The 26,160-nt window shown below is 38.6% G+C and overlaps 1 protein-coding gene across 5 annotated transcripts in view; it reads right to left on the reverse strand.

Moving 5' to 3' along the window:
- The window catches only part of SATB1 (SATB homeobox 1), a 99,947-nt gene that overhangs the window by 49,462 nt on the left and 24,325 nt on the right, over positions 1-26,160 (reverse strand). For all 5 annotated transcript variants that reach the window (XM_067033852.1, XM_067033853.1, XM_059064652.2 and 2 more), the window contains 4 exons: positions 22,112-22,288; positions 21,238-21,364; positions 20,350-20,473; positions 1,729-1,840 (listed from right to left, as the gene is read on the reverse strand). In XM_067033852.1, coding sequence (XP_066889953.1) covers positions 1,729-1,840; positions 20,350-20,473; positions 21,238-21,364; positions 22,112-22,288 — 540 coding nt within the window. The remainder of the gene's footprint in view (positions 1-1,728; positions 1,841-20,349; positions 20,474-21,237; positions 21,365-22,111; positions 22,289-26,160) is intronic.

Consider the following 26,160-nt stretch of genomic DNA (forward strand, 5'->3'; position numbering starts at 1 on the left):
TTGCAAGCCAGCATACCCAGTGTTGTTAAGACCCAAATGCTTCTTGAAGAAGCTGTGACCATCACCAGATGCTATGACAATCTTTCAAGGAAGGGGCAGGGAGTCACTCTGATGCAATGGTGATACTGTCACCATCTTGCAATTTATTACCACCCACACAGGACGAACGTTTCTCCCTTGGCTAGATCCCTCACATGGACTGGCTGAGAGTGAATAGTAAGTGTGTCAACTGCTTTCCTGCTACAAGGAAGAGACTGCTTTGATGCTCTTGACCTGAAAGGCTGAGGATGGTCAGTAGGTGAGTCTTTATAAATAGTACACCATGGGAATTCCCTGGCGGTCCAGTGGTTAAGACTCTGCACTTTCACTGCTGTGGGGTCCGGGTTTGATCCCTGGTTGGGGAACTAAGATCCCAAAGGCCGTGTGGCCAATAAATAAATAAATAGTACACCATGCTTCCCATGTGTGTGTGGACTCTGGGTTGATTTTAATCATTTCTCTTTTTATTAAATATTCAGGCTTTATATTTAGAGGAACTTATCATATTGCTATAGTCACTGATATATGCAAAATATAACTAAGCATTGGGGAAGAAACCTTCCATTTCTACCAGTGATATCAGCCCAAGTGGGCCATTCACAGGGAATAGTAATTCAAGCAATTATTCCAAAAAATGATGCATTGTCTTCATTACAGCTCTAAGCTATAAATGGCAAAGAATCTGTTTTGGTAGATGGATGGTTTTGCTTCAAATATTAAAAGCTAAAACAGGCCCCAAATTCAGGTTCTCTTGCCTCTTAAAACCTTCAGGAGAAGTTATTATTGTTTTACTAAATGAATGTAATGGAAGTAAACAGAAGTAGACTTAAAACACAATGTAATGCTGTGCATATTAAACATCCCATTCCTATATTATTTTAAAACATTTTATTTGGAAGGTAGTACAAGTATGTGAAAGAAAACCTTAACAGAAATTAAAACATTAACCTTAATCACAGTGTTTGCTTTAACGAACACTAACAAACTCAAAAGGGAGAAATGACGAGAAATGACATAATCTAAATGCTAGGGTACAACACACAACTTTTATCTGTCACTTCACACTGCAGATAATTGTAATGTATTTCCTGCATAACAAATATTGACCTAAAGTTACATGTTAAGATAGGATGCCATGGCATTGAGAGTCTAGAAATGATGCAATGGTTCTTTGGTTACGGATGGTAAAGCAGTATGCTCACCAAAGTGCCTATCTGGGGGGGCTGGAGGCTATAGCTGTAAACATCACTTGATCTCAACTGTGGAGACTATAAATACAATTGAATATCCTCAAAAATTGGGTGTAAAAATTGGCACCTTCCCTTTCTCTCAAACAAAACTCAATAAAACATAAAAGCATGATTTATCTCTGAGACAACCCACAGCCAATATTAGTTATTCAAGGCCTGGTTAGGTCTTCACTGAGATGTTAAAAAATGACAGCTCCCCCCCGCCTCGTCTCCATCTCCTGCATGTCTGACAACCAAGTCAGTTGGGCTGATTTAAACACAAACATTTATTGAATTTAATTATCTCATTATACTCAGACCCACTCCCCACCCTCCAAGAAACATTCTAAATTGATCTCTAATTGGGCAATCACAAGACCTGGCTTTACATGCAACTTGGATAAACCCCCAAATGACACGTAATGGTATGTAGCCACCGCTGCAATGGTTTTCTGCTTACCCATCATATCTTTTGTCTTCTTGAAATGTTTGTACCACCTTCCAAATTCTTGACATTTTGCTGCTGAGACATTTGCATAGTAAGTGCTGTTCACAATGGAAGAAATCATACTCTGCATGAAGAGGGGGATGGAAACAGTTGTAATACACAGCGGCACAAGACAGAACACGGACATGATTTCAATTGTGGAAACTGTAACATTTTTTCATCAACTGAGTACCAATACATTTTTGTTTCACACTGTAGCCTAAAGCCATGACTTCTTCAAAGTCAATAAGTACAGCATCAAATGCTTTATTTAAGTAGAAAACAACAGCCCACTGAGACTGGTATAAAATGATCACACCCAAAGACTTTGCTCTAGTATGTATGGGACCTCCACCAATGTCATCTGTTCCTGGGCGGACAAACTTCAAACTTCCACCGATCCCAATAAATCCAAATACTTGGAGACGACTTTCTGATTGTAATTCATAAATAAATGCCACTTTGTGGTTTGGTGACTAAATTCTCCATCCTTGCAACTCCCAGGATGGCCCAGGGACCATAATATCAGCATCATCTGGAAGCTTATTAGAAATGCAGAATATTGGGCCCTACCCCAGACCTGGTCAAGCAGCACCTGCATTTTAATCAGATCCCTGGGGATTTGCATGCCCACTAAAGTTTGGGAAACACCTCTTGCGCTTTCCACTCACAGTATTTGGGTTTCACCTGGAGGTAAATTAACACTGTTGCAAGGCTGACTGACCACATTTAAGAAGAGAAAAACTACTCACAAAGATCCTCTAACAGAAGAAAAAAACATGCTGCAATCTTATTGCTAGCTTCATATATAGTAAAGCTTGGGTTTTGAATTTCAAACTAACCATATCATTTTTAAAAATATGCATTTCATGGTGACTCATCTCTCAAGGATACCACAAAAAAGAAAACGCCCTATTTTGTCACTTGTCTTCATCCTGCTTCTAATAACAAAGGCTTGGAAAATGGAGTCAACAGTTTAACATAGAAAAATGAAGAAAGAGAATGATTCTGATGTATTACTAGTTTTGTCTTTTTTTTAAAACTCATTTTCAACAAAGAAAAGTATTTCTTTCCCAGGAAATTTTGGTTCTGGTCATTTCAGTGACTTGATCATGGTATTTCTAGCCACAACACTCATATTCTCTAGTAGTGGCTAAATTAATTTCCAATTGAGTTGTAGGAATAATTAGACTTTGCAGAGCCAATCTGTCCTCCACTCCTATGTGTAGAAACATGAGAACTTACATGTCAGACTTCAGGTGGTCTATAGTGAAACGGTTTACAGAAGGCAGGGAACAACCAGAAAAGCCAGTTTGGGGACAAAAGTATTTTTGCATCGTTATCTTCTTTAAGCTACTTCTAATGTACAGCTCTTTTGATTATCATTGATTCTCCTGACATCCGTCATCAGTGTTAATTTTGTAACATGCACACATTCCCGTAATATGTAAACCTTAGGGATCCTTGAAGAACTTCCAGTGAAGGATAAGCTGGAGTTTCATTACTGATGTAAAACATGGCTGGCTATCTTTCCTAAGAGGCACTATGATATCTCTCTTTTTTTTTTTTTTGACACTTTCTACTGGATAGTCATTTTTACATTTCTCTAAAAAGACATTCTTAATGTGCTCATGATACTCTGCCATTAATCCAGACTAAGAGAGTCCCTCAGCCCAAGGTACAAAAAGATACTTAGCAAGGTTGCCAAAACCAGACCCAGAAGATTACCTGATCCAGTTAACAATCCGTTAGCTTCAATCACACTTCCTCTATTGTAATGATGGATCAATAAAGTCAGACACTAACAAAACTACTGAGATGGCTGATGGATCACTGTGATTCTGCAAATGGGTGAGAGCCCATGTTCTTCTACTTTGGTCCAATTTTTAAAAAATTATTACTCTTCAACTTAGACATGCTGGCAGATTCTTAAATGTTAACATAATAGTACATGTAAATTTTAGATGTGGCTTATGTCTTAGTTTTCAGAAAAGTCTGAAATATCAAGATTTTACTGAGGTTTTTGACAAATGTCCAGGCTACCTGACTTTGCCAATGGTTCCATCTATGAGATTTGCTCTTTGCTGCGCACCTACTACGTCCCTGGCTGGTACTAGGGATACAAGGGCAGATAAGATACAGCCTCTGCCTACAAGAAGTTTACCATCTATTAGGAAGAGACATGTAAACAGATCATTTCAATTTAATGTGATTCAGTAGAGAAAGAGTGGAAAATATATGGGGGTGGGGGAGGAAGAAAAATATACAATGTGTGGGAAAAAGAAAAAAAAAACATCTGAAATATTTTTATAAAACTAGAGCCCATATGTAACAGTGCTATGTAGTTCATTATTACCCATATGTGGAAAATAATATCCATATGTGCGTGTTCATCAAAGCTTCTCCCTGCCCTCGTTTAACCCTAAATTGGTAGGCTCTGTCCTTAAGTGACTTTCTGGATGCTTTTTACTCTGTCAAGTGGTATGTGCTTAGGGAAACTCTGAATAACGTAAATATTAGCCTAAGTGAGACGTAAGTCAAAAGGCTAATCCACAGGTTATGACGCATGCCAAAGCAACTTTCTAGATTCCCTATCTTTCTGTGCTTTTGGGGGGCCAGGAAATAGTCCATTAATTCAGGTAACTTGGGGTCACCTCTATTTTTACTGGAACAATAAATATGCAGTGAGATATGTCCAACTAAACTGCTCAGACAGTCACTGCATGAGATATTCTTTTCCCCTATGGTAAAATCCCCATTGAAGGCTTAGGCATGGCATCTAACCAGGTCTATGAGTTTTAAAGGCAGGGAAGAGAGATTTCAGAATCTTGGGGAGGGGGGGGCACATGGTATTTGAAAGATCACATTCAGTTCTGTATCTTAAATTTGGAAAATCATAAAGAAACACCTCTTGTTTTGATAATACGAAGAAGAGAAAGTCAAGTTGATAATACTTTCCTACGGGCTGAGGATGGATGGTGGGTAGGTAAACGAAGATCCATGATTCTGAGAAAGAGGCTTGGGATTCTTCTGTCAATCAAAAGGAGATACTATGTAGTTTTAAAAGATCACTAACTAAAAAGATTACTCACTAAGCTATGAGTCTATGCAGGTCTGGGGCTCTGTATTACTTTCCAGCCCAAATGCCTGGCATGTATTAAATACACACTAAATGTTCATTTGATGAAGCAGAATCAGCTAAACCTGCATTCAAGTCCAAGATGTATCACATACTGGTAGTGTGACCTCGGTCAGATTAATTGACCACTATGACAATTCCCAGTACTAAACGGGAATGTCAGCAGCAGTCACCTCTTGGGGCTGTTCTGAGAACCTATTCACATGGGATTTTTTTTTTTTTCCATTCATCCAGCAACTATCTATGGAACTCCTGCTATGTGCCTAGAACTGAACAAGTCACTAGAAAAATAATGACTTGAAGAGATACTATCCCCACTTGGACTGACAATAAATAAAACAATGAATGTGATACAATTAGCACAGAGCCTGGAACATACGGAGTATGGACTTAAGAGAAGTTAATTACTATGACAACCCTCCGCCTCCCTCTTCATTGGATTTTATTATGTGATCACATTTCAGATCAGGCGAAAGACTATGCTTTAAATAACATATGAGTCTTAGATACAATTTTCAAATGATGTATTTTAAGTCAAAGAAATTTTCTTATGAAAGAACAAAGAGGATACAAAATTAAATGATTCAATGACAAGTCGGGTCAAGGGATAACAAGGGAAAACATCAATGAAAAAGAGCATTTCCATTTGTTTCAATATTCCAATTTGGTGGTATCTTCCAAAGCTGGCCAGTAGGTACCAGGTGGTAGCTGACATCAGGAAGATACACACCACTCCTCTGACTTATTTGATCCATGTCCTCTTCCATCTCTAGCTAACAGCTGCTCACCTAGGATACAATTTCAGTGCGGACTCCTGCAAGGCTCTTCCTGATGGCCCAAACATCCCGCACACAGAACCTCTATGGCACCTGTCACGCTGTTTATTTCCTACTAGGTGGGTGAGCCTTGGGGCTTATCTCCATATAGCCTGGACCTATCACAGGGCTGGGCACCTATTTGGTGATCAATAAAAGGTCACTGAAATAAGTCATTACTGCAGCCTACCAGAAAGTCCTCCTCTCTCTTTGTTTTCTTAAAGGTCAAAGGTAATGTTAAGATTAATTGTCACAGGGAATCTTTTCGATCCATCAGTTTTAGCTGTCCAGCTCGAACTCAAAGAGTTTGAAGAACCTTTGTTCTTGAATTTGCAAGCGCTCCCTTCCAGGTTTTTGAAGCTACTTCCTCACAGATGTCTTGGAAGTCACCGAGCTCGGTGCTCGTGTTCTCCCAGATCTCTGGGTGTCTATTTATATGAGCTTCTCCAAAGCACTGGGAAAAGGGCACGACTTGCCTGGCAAGTCTTCTTATTTGGTGGCCAGTCTGTGGAAAGCATCCACGTTCAGGGACTAAAATAACCAGGCTGATAGACCTCCTTCGGCTAAATCCCAAGTTCAAATGATACCCAGGAACACAAACCAAGGAAGAGGCTCCAGCTTCCAGCGTCAGGAAATACAGTTTGGAAGTCGGCAGAAATTGGCTGTGGGTCTCCTAACCCCAGTGTGACACAATATTCTCATCCCAGGAGCCAAGTTGTAAGCTTTTCTAAGATCCATAAAGCACATGTCTGCGCCCTATGAGGAGCTCCGGCTCTTTCTCTGAGTCTGCTCGAGTTCCGATCTGAAAGAATGCCATCTTCACAGAAACCCTGGTTCTCTAGAATGATACCATCTGCCACAGGCTGAGCTTCCTTTTCAGCCAAATACATTATTTATAACCTTTCTAATTGTGAAAAGGTAAGGGTGGAATTTTTCTACAGCCTGACTTCGATATGGTTAGAACATTCTGAACCTTTGCTCTCAAATACTGCAGGTCTCTGCATTTGAAACACAAAAAAAACAACCCCCAAACCCATAAGGAATTGGTGGAGGTTACATAATTTTTTCAAAATATTCTATCCTGTCAACCCCCCGCTAGAATAGGACGTACACTGTTAAGCATGTATTTATAACACACTTAGAAAACCGAAGGAAGAGAGTTTTTTATTTTTCTCCTTGGTCATCTTAGGAACCAAGGAGGAGGTTGCGGAGAGAGGTGAGGACTTCTGAAAAAAAGGTTCATCAACTGGGGAAAGGCAGTGATCTGATTACCCTTAAAATTGCTTTGCTGTGTCTTTAACATCAACAAAAAAACCCACCCCCAAACAATGCTAATCAGGTTATTCAATCATTTAAACCAAAACTGTTCATGCTTTTCTGCCAAATCAACCAACCACAGCAAAATCTGTTATCTCTGATTGCTCAGCTTCCAGTCAAAAAACCAGTTAACCCCGACTATACCAAAAGTTTTCCAAAATACCCTCAAAGCGCTGCGTGCTCATAGAGAAGAAAGAGAAAGCCATGCCATCTTTAAAGGGTAATTGGAGCGCTGGACCCTATTTGCATATTACAGTACACTCTAATAAACTACACAGCCTGTACCGGAAGCCAGCAGGTCCCTAGCATTCATGTGATCTCCATACAGGCTTTCCGTGCACAATTTTTTTTTTTTTTTTTAACAGGACTGTGATATCATGATCAAAACTCACTAAAGACTTGTGGATGGTCTGACTGAGGTGGGAACAGGCACCAGAGCCTCTACAAAACGGTGGTTCACCCAAGTTTAAAGCTTTCAGGCTCCATCAGCAGAGAGGGCAAAAGCTACAACATCTTATTTACACAATTATCTAAATACGATTAAACAGCTGATGGACAAATATTAAACTGGAAAATGTATAGTCATTTCAGCTTAATGTAATCCTCTTTCTGTAAACACCCAAGATGATTTTTTTTCAACCAGAACAGTCCTGACATCTCATAAGCCTAAGGGTGAATAGCAAGAGATTGTTTTTGATAGTTATAAATATTCAAAAGACATGCAGACCATCTGCTTTCATAATACAGGTAAAGCAAGACTGAAATGGGGACTGCTGTATAAAAATGATTCTTTTAACAAAGTCTTCCTCTCCTCGAAAACTATAAAGACAGATGTCAAAAACTGTTTACACAGAGCAATCAGGAGCGTGCAAAATGTAATATTCCTTTTACACACAGTGCTTGCTAAAGAGATTTTTTTTTTTCCTTTTTCTTCCCATCTGTGTGTTGCAACACATTTCTACAAGTTAAAAACATTTTTTTTTTCAAACAGAGATCTCATGAATACCCAAAAACATGCTATCTGGTTTCTGAATGCTAATTAATTTCAACTAAGGAATCTGAATATCTTGTTCTGTAGGAAGGAATGTATGTTTTGAATTGGAATACTCCAGAGACACAAGGGAAATCATCTTCCACAGGTTTAGTTCTGTAAGGCTATTTTTCATGGTTCTACCTTGTCTGTAATATATATCTGGTACATCCATGTCTTAAATGAAAGCACATCACTGCTAATGTCTTTGGCATAAAGTCTAAAATAATTGTTTTCTGAAATAAATGTCCGTGCGTGCAGAATGTGTATACAGAAACCTTTAACTTCTCAGGAGACACACAGTGATGCTTTATAAAGCCCCGCAGTTAATTTTCAGGGTTGGAACACTAATCTTGACAGTAACCTTTTTATGTATTGTATTAATGGCACAGAGACATTAAGCACCTTTTTATAATTTTCAATAAAATGAGCATTTACTGAACAATCTGTCAAACTGCTGGCTCTCTATTCTTTTACATTTTTATTTTTTGACAAGTGTAACTTCACACACTCGGCTGGCCCTCCCCTTTCTCTAGGTCCAGCCTGCCTATGGCCTGAATTTTCACAGCAGGTTTTTAGATGCGCGTGGGAAACTTAAAGGTCAAATTTTAACTTCAGATCAAATGGAATCAACTCCACATTCAAATACTGTTTTAATAGGGATTCTCAGTAAATGGGGTTTTCTTTTCATCCCAAAGGATATCAAATACTACAAACAAGGCATCATAGGAGATGGTGACATGAAACGAATTTGTTGAAAATTCACAGGTAGTCCCCATCTGGTACTGAGAGATGGGTGGGGAGGGAAGGAAGGGAATCGGGTTTCAATTTATGGGAAGCAAATGGGTGGATTTCTAAGTGTCATATTCTGTTTGTGATATTAGCTTATGTTCCCCAAATCTTTCCCTCTGGTTCCTTTATTGCTTTCTAAGCTATTCTCTTGGGAGATACAACTGGGGCATACTCGGCATCTCAATTTGTTGAGAAGAGACTAATCACTTCTAAATTTTACTTAAACTCCAGTTGTCACAGTTATGGCTCTTGCCATCTTGATCAATCCTGGTGCCTGAAAATGGCATCGTCACACAAAGTCACCCTTGTATAGTGCTAAAAATAGAAACTCGGTACAAAGCTCCAAAGGAATACAAAAGGAAGCACAAAGAGAACCTGGGCAATTCTGTTTTAATTCTCTTACTACATTTCCTAAAGATAAAATGTGACCGTTTCGAAGCACAGGAATTTTATGTAATGGTTTAAATAGCCAATTCATCATGTTTAAAGGAAATGCTGGCTCACACAGCTCGTATGGCTTTTCCGCATAATTAAAGTAATTTTACATAAGGCCCAGATAATATCTTGTGACCAGATTCTCTGTTCTATCTTTTTGTATAAGTATCCGTCTGGATCGTTCTTAATGCTACTGAAACCTTCTTATTGAAACGAATTGAATACATTGGTAAAGAGCTTAAATTAGAAAATATTTGCTAAAAAGTGTACTGTTACTAAGGGCATGTAATATTTCAAAGTAACCGCACATAGAGGCTTAGGTTTGCTCATCTGCAATATGAAGGGAAATGAACTAGATAATCTGCAAGGTCCCTTCTAACAGCTTGTAGATTCTATGAGATCTGTAGGCATTCCCAGACACAGGTCCTACAGGGTCTTCTTTAGTGACTAAAGAAGATGCGATTGTTATACCCATCATCCATTCACTGTGCAGACATGCCCAACTACAGTTTTATTTTTTAGGAAGGTTGGAGTCCCTCAGTATCTTGCTTATAATATGATTATTAAAAATATATTCAATCATTAAATTAAACGTTATGCTACTCCAAATAGAATTTTCACAAGTTTTTCATTAGATAAATCTAATGAGTTTTATTTGATTTTATAGCAAAAATCATTTCCTAAGACTCTAAATCTCGAGCACTGGGAATGCTTGCTTCTTCTTTCTCTGATGGCCCTTGTGTGGTTAAATCTCTCATTCTCTATGGAGATTAAAATTTCTCATATCTGTACTTAGAAAGAGCAGAAAAAGATACCAAATTTGTATTAAATTCCAGAGGTCCTAAATAAAGCATTTTGAGAAACTTCAAGCCACAGAGTGAAAAAAAGAACTAAAGTAGTTTGAACAATCCATTTTTCCAAAAGTAAACACTAGAATATTCCTTCCTTCCTTGTATGAACGCTATTAGATTTTTAAGCCACACTGCCTAAAAATTGGGGAGAAAAGTAAGACTGCTTTTTAGCTTTTTATGGGGCCAAAGACTTTCTTTGAGAGTCTCATGAAACCGATGGAAGCTCTCCCCACATATATACTTCCCAAAAGAGGCTTGGAACTTCTGGGTCTGCACAAACCCTTAGGAGCCCACTGCGTGGGCAGTGGGTCACACCCAGATCTGATCCAAGATTTCACAGGAGACTGAGGGCTAAATCATGTCCTTGATTTCTGGGTTTTATTCGTTGTTAGCCAAGATTTCCCACGTCTACTAAATAAATATAAACCAATGTCGCCTCTGGATGAGGTCATAGAGAAAAATCAAATTAACCTAGCTCACCTCTATCAGTATTACGAAAATGCTTTACAGTTTAGGAAAATGCCATATACTGGTAATCACCTCTTTGGGAGTTATGGTGAAATGGTAAAAAAAAAATGTGCTGGATGGGCTGTCTGTCATGAAGTAAGGAGCTCAGTCCATCACCGGGGGCATGACAGCCAGGCTGAGCTGGTGCCCCTGCAGAGGGTAGAGAAACCAAGCCCCTGAGGCCTGTTCTGGAATGGCTCAACACTTATCTCCACTTGCAGCTCTCTCTAAATTCAGGTGATTCTGGACCTTCACACCGCTGACTTTTACACATTATATGTTTACAGCCCCAAATGGAGTCTCCAATGCCAAATGTGGCCTCTGGAACCTCAGCTGAGGGAGGGACATTGTGAGCTAACACGGGGTGGTACTAACTGCTGGCATTTCCAGCTTGGCAGTGTCAGCATCTTGGTCTATAAATCATCTGATTCTGCTATTGGCATTCCCCCCCGCTTTTTTTTTTTAATAAGAGAAACAGACAAACATAAATAAATAGACTAATAGTAAAAAAGCATGGATCTCAAATATAACACAACTGAGACAAAATGAAACCTATTAGCCAAGCTGAAATACATAGTTGATTATAAAAGAAAAATTTTAAATGTGCACAGAAATATGTTGTTAAAGACTGTGCTTAACAGTGATGTATAATTAGGTCTTTTATAGCAGTTTTTAGATCTCTGGGTCCCTTGTACCTCTCAATACTATTGTTCTGCTTACAAACATAGAAGTTTTGTACATATACTCAAGAACATTAACAATATAAGCAAAAATATGGGACAGCTTGGAATATCATCAGTAGGTTTCCTTAGAGGAAAATGTAGAAGTAATTTGCTCTTGGTAAGGTAAATTAAAAATTCAGAATTAAATGTAATAGGAAAAATATTTTGTAAAGTAGGATATTATAGATAAGACTACATATAAAATACTACTAATGAAACTACTGACATAGTTTATAGGCTCACGAAATAAACATGATGAAAATTCTATGAGGCTGTTTAGGTTTGACAAATATGCCTGAGATCCTACTATGTGTCAGATCTCTCATGTGATGATGAATAAAACTTAGTCCCTTTGTGACCATCAATTACACTGTACTCAGAGAACGGAGTCAGTCCACAGATAATTACAAAACAAAGTGGAAAGTACTATTGGGGGCGCATAAAGGAGGGACAGAGCCTTGGATGTAGGGAGTGGGGGGTGGAGGGTAGTTAAAGGAAGGAACACTGGGAAAACTCACACCCAGAGGACAGTCCACACCAGGCATCTTTGACACTGTCCAGTCTAAGATACCACATCTGCTTAACTTGCAAATGTGCTTATTTAAAGAATTATGCTTGAGTCTTCCCCCACTTGCATTTTAAGATCCATCAGACCTTTATACTGATTCTAAGGACGGCACTAAAAGCATTCCTTAAAGGTGAGAATGAGTTATAAAACGGCCCTTTAACTTTTTCACAAATGAAAAGTTCTTGGTTGTTTCCATAAAAAGTGACACTTGTATCAAAACCTTCTGTGTTAGCAACAAAGTTTCTTAGACCCACAAGCGCCATTTCAAACTCTCAATCCCCACACTGTAGAAAAACAATTAACGTTATACTGTACTTTAGAACTGAGCGCTGTTCTAAATGCTTTACAAGTATTAACTCATGTAATTCTCCTAACAATCCTGAAAAATTGGCACTATTATCTTGCTACTTTATAGATTTTAAAAAATGAGGCATGGAGAGTCACTTGCCTGAATTTACAGAACGGTAACGACGAGCTCACATTCTTGACTCCCGTGGAACGAATGCTATTAGCTTTTACTAATTATGTGATGGCAAAGAGCAGTTGCTGAGGAAATGTATCACTTCTGAAGATAGTTCCATTAAGAAATAAAAAGAAAATGAGATCGAGCTCTGCCCTATGTTAACATAATCGAGGAGATTCAATACATTTGGGGAAATATTTATTGTGACGTTTCATAAAGTTAATACTCTGTTTTGGTTTGCTCCACGTTTTACAGTTGCATAGGAATAAGCGCTGGATTGATAGTAAAATGGGACAAGCCTAGGACAGTCGGGTGGTACCCAATGAGGAAATACCCTGTCTTGTCATCTAGATAAGAATGTGATCTCAAACAGTGCTAACAATTAAAGCTTTAATCGTTCTTAACTTTCAACATCATTTGCCTCTTTAACCTCTTTGAGTAAACTAAATTAGATTAGCATTTTCATGGGGAAATATTGCCATACAAGAGAATAGTCTTTTGAAAAGGAGAAAGAAAAAGATGATGACTAAAGAGGATGAAGTTTTAGAGTAAGAATGAGAGAAAAGAAAAAGATTCTAAGTCAGCCACCTTCTCTACAATGCAGAATTCTGCAGCCTCCTGAATTGTCCATAATGGAACTCCAGCACCCCATAATAATACTGCATATTAGAACCCACTACAATCTCACATTTCTGTAGCGCCCTTCATGCAAGGTTCCCAGGGTGCTTTACAATCATTATGAGTTAAAATTAAAACTAAAGCATATACAATTCCTAATAGAACCATTTTAAAAATGCTAAGCAGAACAAATAACTTTTAAGTCTAGATTTAAAAGTCCCAACAGCAAGAGCGTTCCTTATTTCAATTGGCAATGAACTGCGGAGCCTGGCTGACGCTCTCTCCTGTTATGTTAAAGGCTCCGTTATGTTTTTCAATACTCAGAGCACCTTACAATCAAGCAGTTTCCGAAGAAAGAGGAAAAAATCGGGTGCGTGTAGTATCTGTTTTGATTATTCTGAATTTAGGGTTTTCTGTTTGTTTGTTTATGAGTTTGTTTGGGACCAAAATCTGACACGAAATAAAACAGGTTAAAAAAGCAAATCCAGATAAAGCCCAACTTGAAATTTACGTAGTCATTCTGACAAAAGACACTCCAAAAGCACTTTAAAACTAGCTCTGTGCATGGACTTGAGGATATGGGGAGGGGGAAGGGTAAGATGTGACGAAGTGAGAGAGTGGCAGGGACATAGATACACTACCAAATGTAAGTTAGACAGCTAGTGGGAAGCTGCCGCATAGCACACAGAGATCACCTCTGTGCTTTGTGACCACCTAGAGGGGTGGGATAGGGAGGGTGACGCAAGAGGGAAGAGATATGGGAACATATGTATATGTATAACTGATTCACTTGGTTGTAAAGGAGAAACTAACACATATTGTAAAACAGTTATACCCAATAAAGATGTTAAAAAAAAAACTAGCTCTGTTTGAGCAAGAAATTTGATTGATTAGCATGATTTGGTTAACTTTTAAAAAAAATTTGAAACTAGCATTTAATAGGCTTTCTCTCAGGCCATGTCTACTCCTAAGCCTTGGCAGTATTTATTATTCTGCAAATTAGAAAAAAATAGGGGAAATGCACTCATGATATGGTAATTTTCCTTGCATTAGTGATTTTGAGGTCAGAGGAAACCTGTTCAGATCTAAAACAAAGCATACGTAAAAATCTATTAAGTGAAAATGAAGTGCTTACACATTGTCAAAGCACCCTCTAAAGCGGCATGGCTTAAACTCTTTTATGTTTTACTCTTGTGAAAAGATAGTGGCTATAAAATAACTGAGATCAATCCATTTGAAGTTAGATGCTTTATTAAGTTTGGCTTTTTTGAAAGGTTACAGGGAACTAATATCAAGCTACAGTAAAACCCTTATGTATATAAACCGGCTAAAAATGAGCCTGATAGATGAGACACAAAAAAGAAAATTTGCAATTTGGAGGACACGTCTATTGTAGATGCTACGTATTACATTATTAACACAGAACAGATATCTCACTGTCTAATTTGAAAGAGGTACTAGAGTGAAGTAATAACTGGTTCAAAAAAGGAGACAGAAAAAGTAATTTGATGTAAGTCTAGCAATTCACACAACTGCCCATATAAGACTGGTTTACCATTTCCTTTATGGATCTCGCCATAAATACAATTGCTGGAAGTGGTAATAAAATCCAATTAGTATCAAGTACTTCCATGCCTGGCAAAGCAGATATTCATAACCTCAGACTCCCTTGGGCAGTAAGGTAAAAACTGGGAAAAGTTTTGTCATTTAAAAGAGGAAAGAAAAGCTCCTACGTGGAGCTTTTCCTCAAAATATATGATATTTAACGACAAGATTTATAATAAATTTACAATATTATGCTAGGAAGGGGCAGGTACAAAATCCTACAAGCACATCTCAAACAGGAAACTTTAAATAGAGCTGCCAGTTATACCCTTGGTCGTCACACTGAGCCAGTGAATGACTAAGGTCTATATTTTCACACAGACTCGAGAAATTGCCCACTGTTTCCCATGCAAATATCTAACATTGTCTTGGGGGTCAAAACAAAGGGCTATTAGCACAATTATACCTACTGATCCAGACAGGATGTAAGGGCAGGGAGAAGTGACTGCCAACAGAGTTCTTACAGTCAAACTTTTTGGAACCTCCCAAATACCAGATTATCCCAGGAATCAGTCCCCGTGGTCTAAATCACCCTCGAATACTCTAAATTAGGGGCATGACGGTATTTTTAAAGCGAGTCAACGTGAGAATGACAAAACCAGGGCTTCCCTGATGGCGCAGTGGTTGAGAGTCTGCCTGCCGATGCAGAGGACACAGGTTCGTACCCCGGTCGGGGAAGATCCCACATGCCGCGGAGCGGCTGGGCCCGTGAGCCATGGCCGCTGAGCCTGTGCGTCCGGAGCCTGTGCTCCGCAACAGGAGAGACCACGACAGTGAGAGGCCTGCGTACCGCAAAAAAAAAAAAAAAAAAAAAAAAAAAAGGAATGACAAAATCAAAGATTCAAAAACAAAACATATGTTAAAGAAAAATTTCAGCAGTAAGAATAAATACAGTTGGAAAACTAAGTAGTTATCAGTACTTCAGAGAAATGTATTTTATAAAACATCAAATTAGTTGGAGAAAGGTTTTTAAAAAGGCCTCTGTCTCTATCTATCTATCTATCTATCTATCCATCTATCTATCTATCCTTCCATCCATCCGAGAATACTAGATTAAGCTCACAGGGTCTGGGTATGAATTCTCGCCCCTTTGCTTCACCTGCTCCATAATCATGGGACTTGCTTAAACATTCCATGGCTCGGATTCCTTAACTGAAAATGGGGATATAAAACCATATACCACTTAGGGTGATAGACACACTCTTGATACTGTATAAAAGTACTAAATGAAAGTTACTATTATTTCAACTACTAAGATGTGTCACCCTTATTACTCCATAGGAAGTAGAATGCCTGTCACACAGCAGACTGTCAATACATATTTTTGAATGAATAAATATGTGAATATGTGAATAAATTTCATAGATTAGACTCTCATGTGAAATACAATATTTGAATACTGATGTTGGATATTCTCCAGAGAAAATGTGATTATTAATGTTTATTGGAATTTTTTTAGAAATGTCATTTTGGCCCAAAAATTATGAAAAAAAAAATATAAAGTGCAGTTAAAAATGTATATATATCTACAGCCTAACAGATAGGGATTTTTTTAATTGGTGCTTTGTATAATACAGACTGAAAACCAGCTGAACACAGGGGTTTATTAATGTCTATGGAAGTGATTGTCAAGTTTCAGCGAATGGGCATGGTTAAACGCCAAGCTTCAGCAGGGCAAAGTGGCTTCTTTTTTCACCTGTTTTGCCAGTACCTAATGAAAAGTCTGACACATTCTACATCCCTAGATGCTGTCAGAAAAAGGAAAACCGAAATATCATTTATCTCCACGTTACTTCTAAATGGAATGTTCGAATTTAAATTCACTTTATATTATATATCTTTTGCTACTTGAAAATAAAAATGACAGTTCTCACTTTATGGAGGACTCAGGCTTGGAGCTACTTTTCCCAGGTGAGAAATGAAACAGAAAGAACCAGCACCTTAAAAATATGAAAGTGGTGATGTGTGAGCGTGAGTGTGTTTGTGTATACAAATGTGAATGTGTGTGGTGGGGAAGGGTGGTAAAAATGCACATATATCAGATTAAAATCCCTTAGGAATATGTGACCTAAACATTTTTAGAAGGAAGACGCTAGTCTGGTAGAAGTAATAACTGACCTTTTACTTATGATACTTTTAACAAAATGAATCTATCCTTGTACTGAATGTATATATATTTATCTAATGTTCAAGTTCAATTTCTAAAACTTCAGGAGAAACTTAAATCAAAATGAAATTTATCTTTATTGTACAACAAAATATTTACTTTTTCAAATCCCAATTTACCTTCCAAATCCATACCCTCCAAGTTCCCATGACCATAAGCTTTCTTATCCCCACGTCAGACTTTATTTTCCCTTCCTTACTTGCAACACCCACCTTACCTAACCACATCCACTGAAAAAAGCAAGAGTAACAACACAGCGCCCAACCTCAGATCCATAATGAGCTAAGGGTTTCTAACGCCTTAGAACAGTTTACCAAAATAAACAAACACATGGTAGAAAAAACAATAAATGGATGCCAATCTATTGGGGCAGATTTATGATAGGAAATGAGTCACAGAAATAAAGGTCTGAGTTATGAATCAAACCCCACGCACACTTATGGAATTCCTGCGGCTAGAGAAAACCGCACAAAGTTTATCCAAGAAAACATTACTGCAGCAAAACCTAAGTCTTCATTTTAAAATCAACCCGTTAAAACGCATCCTTGTGAAAGGACTTTGGGGTCAGTCACTAACGAGCATTTTGACTTTAATCTCTGGGAAAGATAACATCTTCTAGTTCTAAGACTGGAAGTGCAAACTGGACTTGCTCTTTGAAAGTAGGGGACAGTCCTCCTGGGAGCACAGGAGGCATGGCCTGCCAGACACCACAGGCAAATTCCTGGAGCTGTCCCTCCCCTTCCCTCCTGGTGGCTCCTCAGTAAAGGGAATCTCCTTGCCCACAGAGTGGACATTCTGCTCAGCATATCATCAAGGAACCCAATGGCCATATTCAAGACTGGGCTATTTTACCCTATTTAAACAAAACCAAGCCCTTAATGTACAGCAAAATGGGCATGCTGAATTGTATGCTAAAAGTTCTCATGTGAATGAATCAAAACGCCACAGGAGGGGAAAAAGTCTTAAGCTGTAGCATTTCTTGGTGTTAGGTCCCATTTTGTACAAGACTGAGGCCGTATTTATTTGCTAGGCATTTTTCACCACAGCATCTTCATCACCAAATCTCACCAGGGAGGAAAAACAGAGCAGTTTTACCAAGCTCAGCATATATTTGGGGCTGAGGTCTTAGAGTGCCTGCATTTCCTCTAACTAATAACTTCTGACAGAAGAGAAAATAAAGAAGCAAATGGAAAATAGTCCATAATTAAAACATTCCGAATTGAGTATCAGATTCACGAATTCATTCTAGAGAAATAGAAGATGATGCAGCAGAGTAGAAAATAACCCCCTCATTTAGAGAACAAGTTGCACTTTTTCATAATATTAAATATTAAATTAATCTCAAATATTTGCTGCCACTGCTGAATGATGTATCCTTTTTTTTCAATTTTTTAAAGAAAGGAAGATTGTAATTACGACTGATATTGAAATTACAGCCTAGTTTCACCACTTAAGGATGACAGCAGGGTCCCCAGCTACCCAGGCCCACATGTTCCTCTCGAGGCCTCTCTGCAGAAATTCACCCATGTCTGACTCCAAAACCAAGTCCTGAATTTCATTTTGTCAATTCTGTTTAACATTATAATAGTCTGTATTCAATTCATTTCCCATGATAACATTAAGTAAACTCACAATTGTATTTATAAGCTATAGTGAGGTAGAGTTTATTGGCTGAATGTTGATGTCATTTAACAATTAGTTCTCACTGCCTGTTTCAATAAATACTTATGCTAGCATCGTCTTCTCCGGCTCACAGTAAATGCCTTAAATCTCTGCCTTCCCAAATCAATGGGACACTTAGTAACATGAAGATACATGAGATTCCTGTACTGGGTATTTATACATATTTTAACACTGAGTTAAACAAACAAACAAACAAACCAACCAGCCTTTAATTCTATAGGACATTTCAAATTTTCAAATGCTGAAACCAAGTGACAAATTATCTGGAGTTGTCTGCAAAATCCAAAGCCCCAGAGGTAAGAGTCACCTGCTTCATTATATCATCCTATTGATTTAACTGTGTTTAATTAATTTAAATTACTTTTATTCGATGGTTATAAATTCACATCCTCCCTACTCCAAGAGTGAGAGAGAGAGAGAGAAAAGAAGATCAGCTAAAATGACAAAATACTTTGCTCTGATTTTCAAGAAACGGACACTTAACACCAGAGAATATTTTACCTGTGGCCACAGCTTACCTTAAAAGAATATAAAAAGCCATCATTAATTGTAAACTTAATTCATTTGCTTCATTCCTATAATTGCTAACAAATAACAAAAGTAAAGCTGATGGACTGTAATGCAGCAAACCTGCAATGCATGGAGGTTCCATGAAACGGCAGCACAAAAGGCCACAACCTTCCTTTCTAAGGTACCCATGTATCTTCATGGCCATCACATTAGAAACACATTTTGAGAATGTCTCAGTTGCAGAAATGTTTACAATACTCATACAGTTCAAGTCCAAATGACTGACAGACTAACATTCACACTTACATTTTAAACTTGCATTGAAAGAAAAACTTTAAAATTTTAGTAAAAATCTAGTTAGACCAGCACTTCAACTATACTCTATGGTGGCATGACCTTCACTGGTGTGGGCACTGAGAGATGGCATCATTACGACACAGTTACGTCGTGACCACACGAGCAGCCCATGAAGAGCGTGTTCACAGCATCCTTTCTTTTTTATTTGAAATCAGCTCTGCATCATCAAAAGTGATGTTTGGCTTTACATTTAGAAACAGAGGCAATCTCTCAGTAGAGTTTTAATTGCCCCTCTACCAAAATTCATTCTAAAAACTCGAGTACAATAATAATAAATCTTTGTCTCATTTAAAAACTCCCTGATGGTATGACAGGGGTCTCAGAGGAAAACATATGATCCCACTAAAAAAAAAAAAAAAAAAAAAAAAAAAAAAAAAGCTGGGGTGGGGTGGGGGGATAAACCAATGCCATAAAACTGGTGACAAAATCCTGATGAATAATAACTATTTAACCTTTAGTTACAGGGAAGAGATTTCTGTTTTCTGTTCTTACTTAAAAAAATTTTTTTTTTACTAAATGCTATTTCTTCTTCTTCTTCTTCTTCTTTTTTTTTTTTTTTTTTTTGGTAATGAACAAAGTATCCAAAAACTATACTATACTCTTGTTTTATTGAGGTAGCATAGTGCAGTTTTGAACATTAACACTTCCAAAGCCCTTCCCACTCACCTAGGGGTGCCTGGAAGTTATACCACCTTTATTCCCTTAAATAAAGGCTCTCAGGACAATGTAGCTTCCAAGCTCAGAGCACTCAAAAGGAGGAATCTACAATTGAGCTAGTGTAGAGTTCTGCTGAGCTGTTTTTCCTCCGCTCTTTTCCCCAAGGGAGAAAAAGTGTAAAGGCTCTGTTCAGGACGAATAGGGCATATTTTTGAAAGTCACCAGTGGTCAAGTCACTTTGCCTTTTGGGGAGGTTCTTGCTTCCGATGCCAGTTGCTTTAGACTATGGAACCCTATTACACCTCCAACTAGGGCTGCCCACAATGTCCTATCATTTAGGACAGGCAATGCCAAGTACCTGTGAGAGGGGGCACTCCTTGGCCAAGGAACTCTGATTCATATCCTTCAGTAAGTCCTTCAGCGCGTTCCTGACGGTGGTGTGGGACCACTGTTCCGGAGGCAGGTCTTCTAGTTTGGGGCAACTATTGGAGACACAGATTAGAAAGGGGATTATGACCAGATCGCATCCTGCTGCAGAACGTTCCTTTAAGACAGACAGATTTCATTTTGCGCATCAAACAGATGCATCTGGAGATTGCTCTCGGTCTCCTGATTGTTCCGATTAGTTAATTACTTTATACAACACATCTGCTGTATCGATGCATGAATTATACATCAGCTGCCTGTGGTGGCTATTTTTTCACGTTACTTCTACCTTCCTGCTCTGATGTGCTTGGGAAGACAATTTAAGGTGTGCTGCTTTCTCACAAGCCATGGTGAAAAACGGGAACGTGGGAACACTTTCCTTTCAGGACTCTGTTCATACGAGTTAAAATGGTAAAAAAATATATATATACATAAATGAAGAAGAGCTCGGCAATAGCGAATAAGGCATTCTTTCACAAAACGTACACAGATGGCACTGTTCATGATATGCAAAAATATTTTTCTCTTAAGTAAACTTTATGTAAAATGCCTTCCTGTAATGCATCATTTAATCCGCTGCACATACAAAGTCTTGTCGTCTGATAACCTGCACAGATCGATGCATTTGGGGGGAAGGTTGCTTTTTAATGATAGATTGAAGTTAGGAAAATAAAGCAGAAGGGGTAAGGTAACAAAATCAATTTGGGTTAACCTTTCTGAAACACAGAGTAAATCACAAATGAAGGGTGACCAGAGATGCTTTATTTCAGAGGATCAGGTAAGTAGAATGTTCTGCCCTAGAGTTGCTGTCCTGACTCACCTGTGTAACTGAATTTTCAATGTGACCACATGATACACGTCTTGAAGCATATCTGCTACCGTAGCATCAGGGGCATCAGTCACATAAGACAGTGGGACTGGATTCCACTTTCCAACCTGGATTAGCCCTATTCCAGATAAAGAGAACATGTCACGATCTATTTTACCCTTCAGATAACATATCTAGTAGCAGGTTTGTTCTTTTTCAATTGCCCCCACCACCAGCAATATTGTTATCTGTTTGAATGATTCCCTTCCCTCTAAAAGGCAGGTCAATGAAAATATTCACAGCTTAGCTTTCCAAATTGTGAAATTATGTAAATGACGGTGGGGTTGTTTATTATTTTGGAAATAAAACCCCATCAATAAAACCTAGGCAGAGGCCACATTTTCCTAACTTGCAGGAAGTTCTAATAAGACATAGCTGAACCAGTTCTAAATGGCTTTACGACTTAGATAAGATTCTCTACTGCAATGGGAATCAGCATTGAAAAATACTTTACAGCCCATAAAACCATCAGAAACAGAATAAAAGAAACAGAACTAGATATTCAGTCATAAATGCAAATTGACTCTCATACGCGCACTTCCTCGTGGGTCCTCAGTGGAGCAGATTATTAAGGTCAATAAGCATACTAATGATTCAGCTGAAGTAATTTAAAAAAAAAAAAAATCTACCTCGACCTTCCACATGAGCAAAATGTGTGTTAACTAAACCAAACTGAATTAAGCCAATTTTTTAAAGCCACTGTCTAGAAGGAACCCATGTAACACACAGGCTACAGTTCTTTGAATGAAAACATTCAGTTGCTTTCTCTGCAAGGTAAACAAAGGATGCCAAGCAATTTTTCCAACCCCACGTCTGCATTATTTACCTTTGGCCTGGGCAGCAGAGCTATGCGAATAACCCAGAGACAGCAAGGCCATTTCAATCAGCTGGTTGAAAAGCATATCCTTCCTCACCAACACAAATTCTGCATGCTCCTCTTTGCAATCATACTCAATGGCATTTTCATAATGTTCCACCACGCAGAAAACCGGTAGCATGGTTCCTATCAAGGACACAGAGGAAAAAGAGACGCAAACCAACGATCTTCAGAAATACAGTCTGGGGGGGAGGAAAAACGAAGCCGTGAAAATAAATCTTCAACACAGTGAGAGAAGGGGAGGCTGTGTTTCCAAGGCAGACAGGGCACAGAGATCCAGGCGCGCACACACACACATACACCTGCCTTTATTTTTATTTTTTTAAGTTGTAAGAGAAATATTGAAATAGAATGTGAACTTGGCCCTGAGGTAACTTGGGCTCTGCTTTAATTTTAACAGTGCGTTTCCCCACATCAATTAATGCAGAACTACCTTTTTGATCAAATCATAAGGCTGATGAGAGAGAAGCCAGGGTCTCATCTGATCTGCTGTGAGTGGTACCCGGCGTGCAAATGCAATTCGCTACACTTGTCCTCGAAAGAACCCACCTTTGTGCTTCCTACACACTTTTGTTAACATTAAACGTTCATTGTCTGTATCCAAACAAATTATATTTGATGATAAAATTATTAGCATTTTCCTCTTTTAAGACCTTGACTTTAACGAGTCCATAGAAGAAACACAAAACTTAACCAAACTGATGTTCAAAACTGATGTTTCAATATGTGCATACTGTAGATGAGTAAGATTTTACTCTAATGGCTACTCACTTAATCTACCTGACTAAAATGATATCACAGTAACCACATGTCTTTAAAATGAACAATCTTTGCTATAGCAAATGGGATAAAAATGAGAGGAAAGGAAACTGGCCTCATCAGGGCATTTTAGGATACAGGAATCTGCATAGACTTGAGGTGTTCTCTCTTTATTTACTGTAATCCCACGTAATAACTCAGTAGCCAGATGATTAATAAACACAGGCCACACCACTGTTAGCAAAGAGGCTTCTAGAAACAGAAATCACGGAACGTGGTAGTACTCGAGGTGTTTACGCAGCGCGCTGTCAGACTTCCAGTGATAAACGGAAAAGGGTTAAAAGCAGATGCATCTGAACTGTACTGTGGCAAGCTGCCAGGAGGGTATCATCTTTAGCATAAATGATGACTAGGGTTACTTTAACAGGGCACCCAGGATCCCCAATTAGTCCTATCACATTAATGCCTCTATAAGCTCTGCCCTCTGGACTCACAGAATCCAACCAACTTCTGAAGGTGTCGAGTGCCTGCCAAGCAGAGATAAAAATCAGGATTTCCTCCTGACACTCGGGATGCCCTTTAAAAACGCCCTCTTTGCTTGTTGCTGCTGAACAAAGCCGGCAGTAAAAGCAGCTACATTTTTCTACGTGTGCATCTACACCACAGCTTCCGTGAACTGTTCATAAGAGATTCTAGCTCTGACAAATAAACCCCTTTAGGTTTACTTAGAAAGGCTCGCAAACCCATTTGGAGGGACCCAACAGGCTAGGGATGAAAAACAAGCTGCGGAGCTTGCCAATATTCATGTCACTCATTCGGCTGTTTTATACCAGAGAGAGAACCCGTCAGGGATAAGAAAGAGACTGGGGGAGACCACAGCAAAAACAGCAGTATGCAAACCGGTGAATTCTTCCTTGGCTGGAAGGTACTTTGGCAAAACCTTCTAAACAAATAAAAACCTCCAACCCCTTCTCTTAAGGTGTGCTTTCTCATCCTGGCCCCACTTTTTATCTAGCACCTGTCAAACAGAAACCCTGCACTTGAAAAAGAAGGTTTAAAAAAAAATACTACCACCACCACCAAAAGGCTGTAGGAATTCTGTGGCTTGAAGTAAGCAGAGAAACTTCTACAATTAAACTGCATTTTTAAAATGTCACTATGAATGCAATGCTTTAAAAAAAAAAAAGCACTTGAGCAGGAAGTGAAATTACTGTACTTTGGTTTCTCCTTCCCCTGTCCTGAGGTCTTCAAAGAATTGGGTTACTAATACAACAAAAACATACACATTGATTTCTCCTCTTATAGAATGATCAGATCTGTTCTGCTCTTTGCTTCTCCTGAGACCTATGAAATAACTGTAGGTTTTTCAAACTGTTGAAATATATGAGAGTTGTTTTGGACTTTATTTAGAGGGACCCTGTGAGATCATTAAGGTGGCTACTGATAAAGCGACAACAGTAGCCTTTAATTCCCAATCTAGCTGCTAAATCTTCCAGCAAACTGTCACATTGTCCTCCTGATGCTGGGAGTCAAGCTGAACAGGGGACTTCTCTGAACTGTCTGATTATTTGTGTAAGTGCTGGATGAGGCTTCCAACTCCACCAACTTCATAACCTTCCAGCATGGAAAGGGGAGTGCGCTGGTCACTGCTGACTGCTAAAAATACCCCATGATTTAAACCTGAAGGCAGTCTTAGGAGCTTTTGCTGAAGGTTTATGAGCCTGTGTAAACAGCACGTCTGCCATAAGGAGCAGTGAAGTCTGTAGAATCCTTGTCTAAAACTGTCCTGGCATTAAAGTTTGCTGTGCAAATATCACATAATACCAGAGACAGCTGAAATCTCCTATTTAGGAATTTATGGAACTTACATGTTTGCAGGCGTCAGAAAGTCTTTTTTATAGAGCCCCAGTGCTTTGCAGTACAATATTAATGCACTCTGTTTGAAAAGCCATAATAAATTATATTTTTAATGCTCTTACCCTGGCTTTCTTAAGATGCATACATTCTTGGCAAACAATCAATAAATAGGGTAATCATGAGGAGAGGCCAAAGAATTTGCTGAAGTGCTGTTTTTCCATTTTTAATAGATAAAGATCTAACAATACGGACTGCTGTGTCTGTTCATTTCAGGATCAATATATTCTTTGTTTTCGCCAAACCAAGGAAAAAATAAATGATTGTATGATAAATGTTATGCATCAAACACAATGAAATTCCTCTGCCTGCTAACTTTATCTACTTAATATTCTTGGTTGCTACAAGATGGCATTTTTATCCTCTGCTTTAGCAAATGTAAGGAAAATCTGAATCTTATACACAGTTATTCAGAGACAAATAAAGACCTTCTAAGGCCCACACATTATGCCCAGGATAGGCAATGATTTATAGAAACAACAGTGCTGAACGCAAAGTTATTCAACTGCCTCAATGTAATATAAAATTGGTAGAAAAGAATCACACAGTTACATATCCTCTCCTTATAAACTTGTCTAGATCTACCCTTCTTTTATCAAAAATACCCAATTACAGCACAAGGGAGACACTAGAATCATCAGGTTTTTCGCTACTAAATAATGAATTTGCTCTGAAGAAAACAAACCACCGAAAAAAAAAACAACATCACAAAACTTTTACATCATATTGCAGAAGACTTCCATTATCTGTGAAACTGCCTTACAACCAGTAATCCTATGAAAAAGCTAGGATGGTCCTCAAACAATGGAAATGTCTTATTCTTTTTTTTTTTTTAAGTATTTATTTATTTATTTATTTATTTATTTAGCTGTGTTAGGTCTTAGTTGCAGCATGTGGGATCTAGCTCCCTGACCAGGGATCGAACCTGGGCCCCCTGCACTGGGAGCATGTCCTAGCCACTGGACCACTAGGGAAGTCCCAAATGTCTTCTTCTTAATCAGGGTTAGTTTCAGCAATCGCCACCTCTGTATGCTCTGCTACAATAACATCTTCTCAATGGAAGCCTTGTGTAATTGAGACAATGACATTTAATTCAGTTCTTATTGTCCACGACATCCAAAGACTCCAGTCTATAGGGGAGTAAGATGCTCTGCTCAAGCATGGAGCCTACACTTTCAGACGTGGCTGACCCTACAGCCAGAAATGTAACTAACTTCAGATCAGAAAGAGAATCAAGGAAAAGAACGGAACAAAGAAGACTTCTGCCTCTCCACCCGGATACCCAGTGGCCTTGGGTGAACACAGGGCTTGCAGCTTTCCAGGAT

This window comes from Kogia breviceps, chromosome 5 (genome assembly GCF_026419965.1).
Source record: "Kogia breviceps isolate mKogBre1 chromosome 5, mKogBre1 haplotype 1, whole genome shotgun sequence".
Taxonomy (NCBI): domain Eukaryota; kingdom Metazoa; phylum Chordata; class Mammalia; order Artiodactyla; family Physeteridae; genus Kogia; species Kogia breviceps.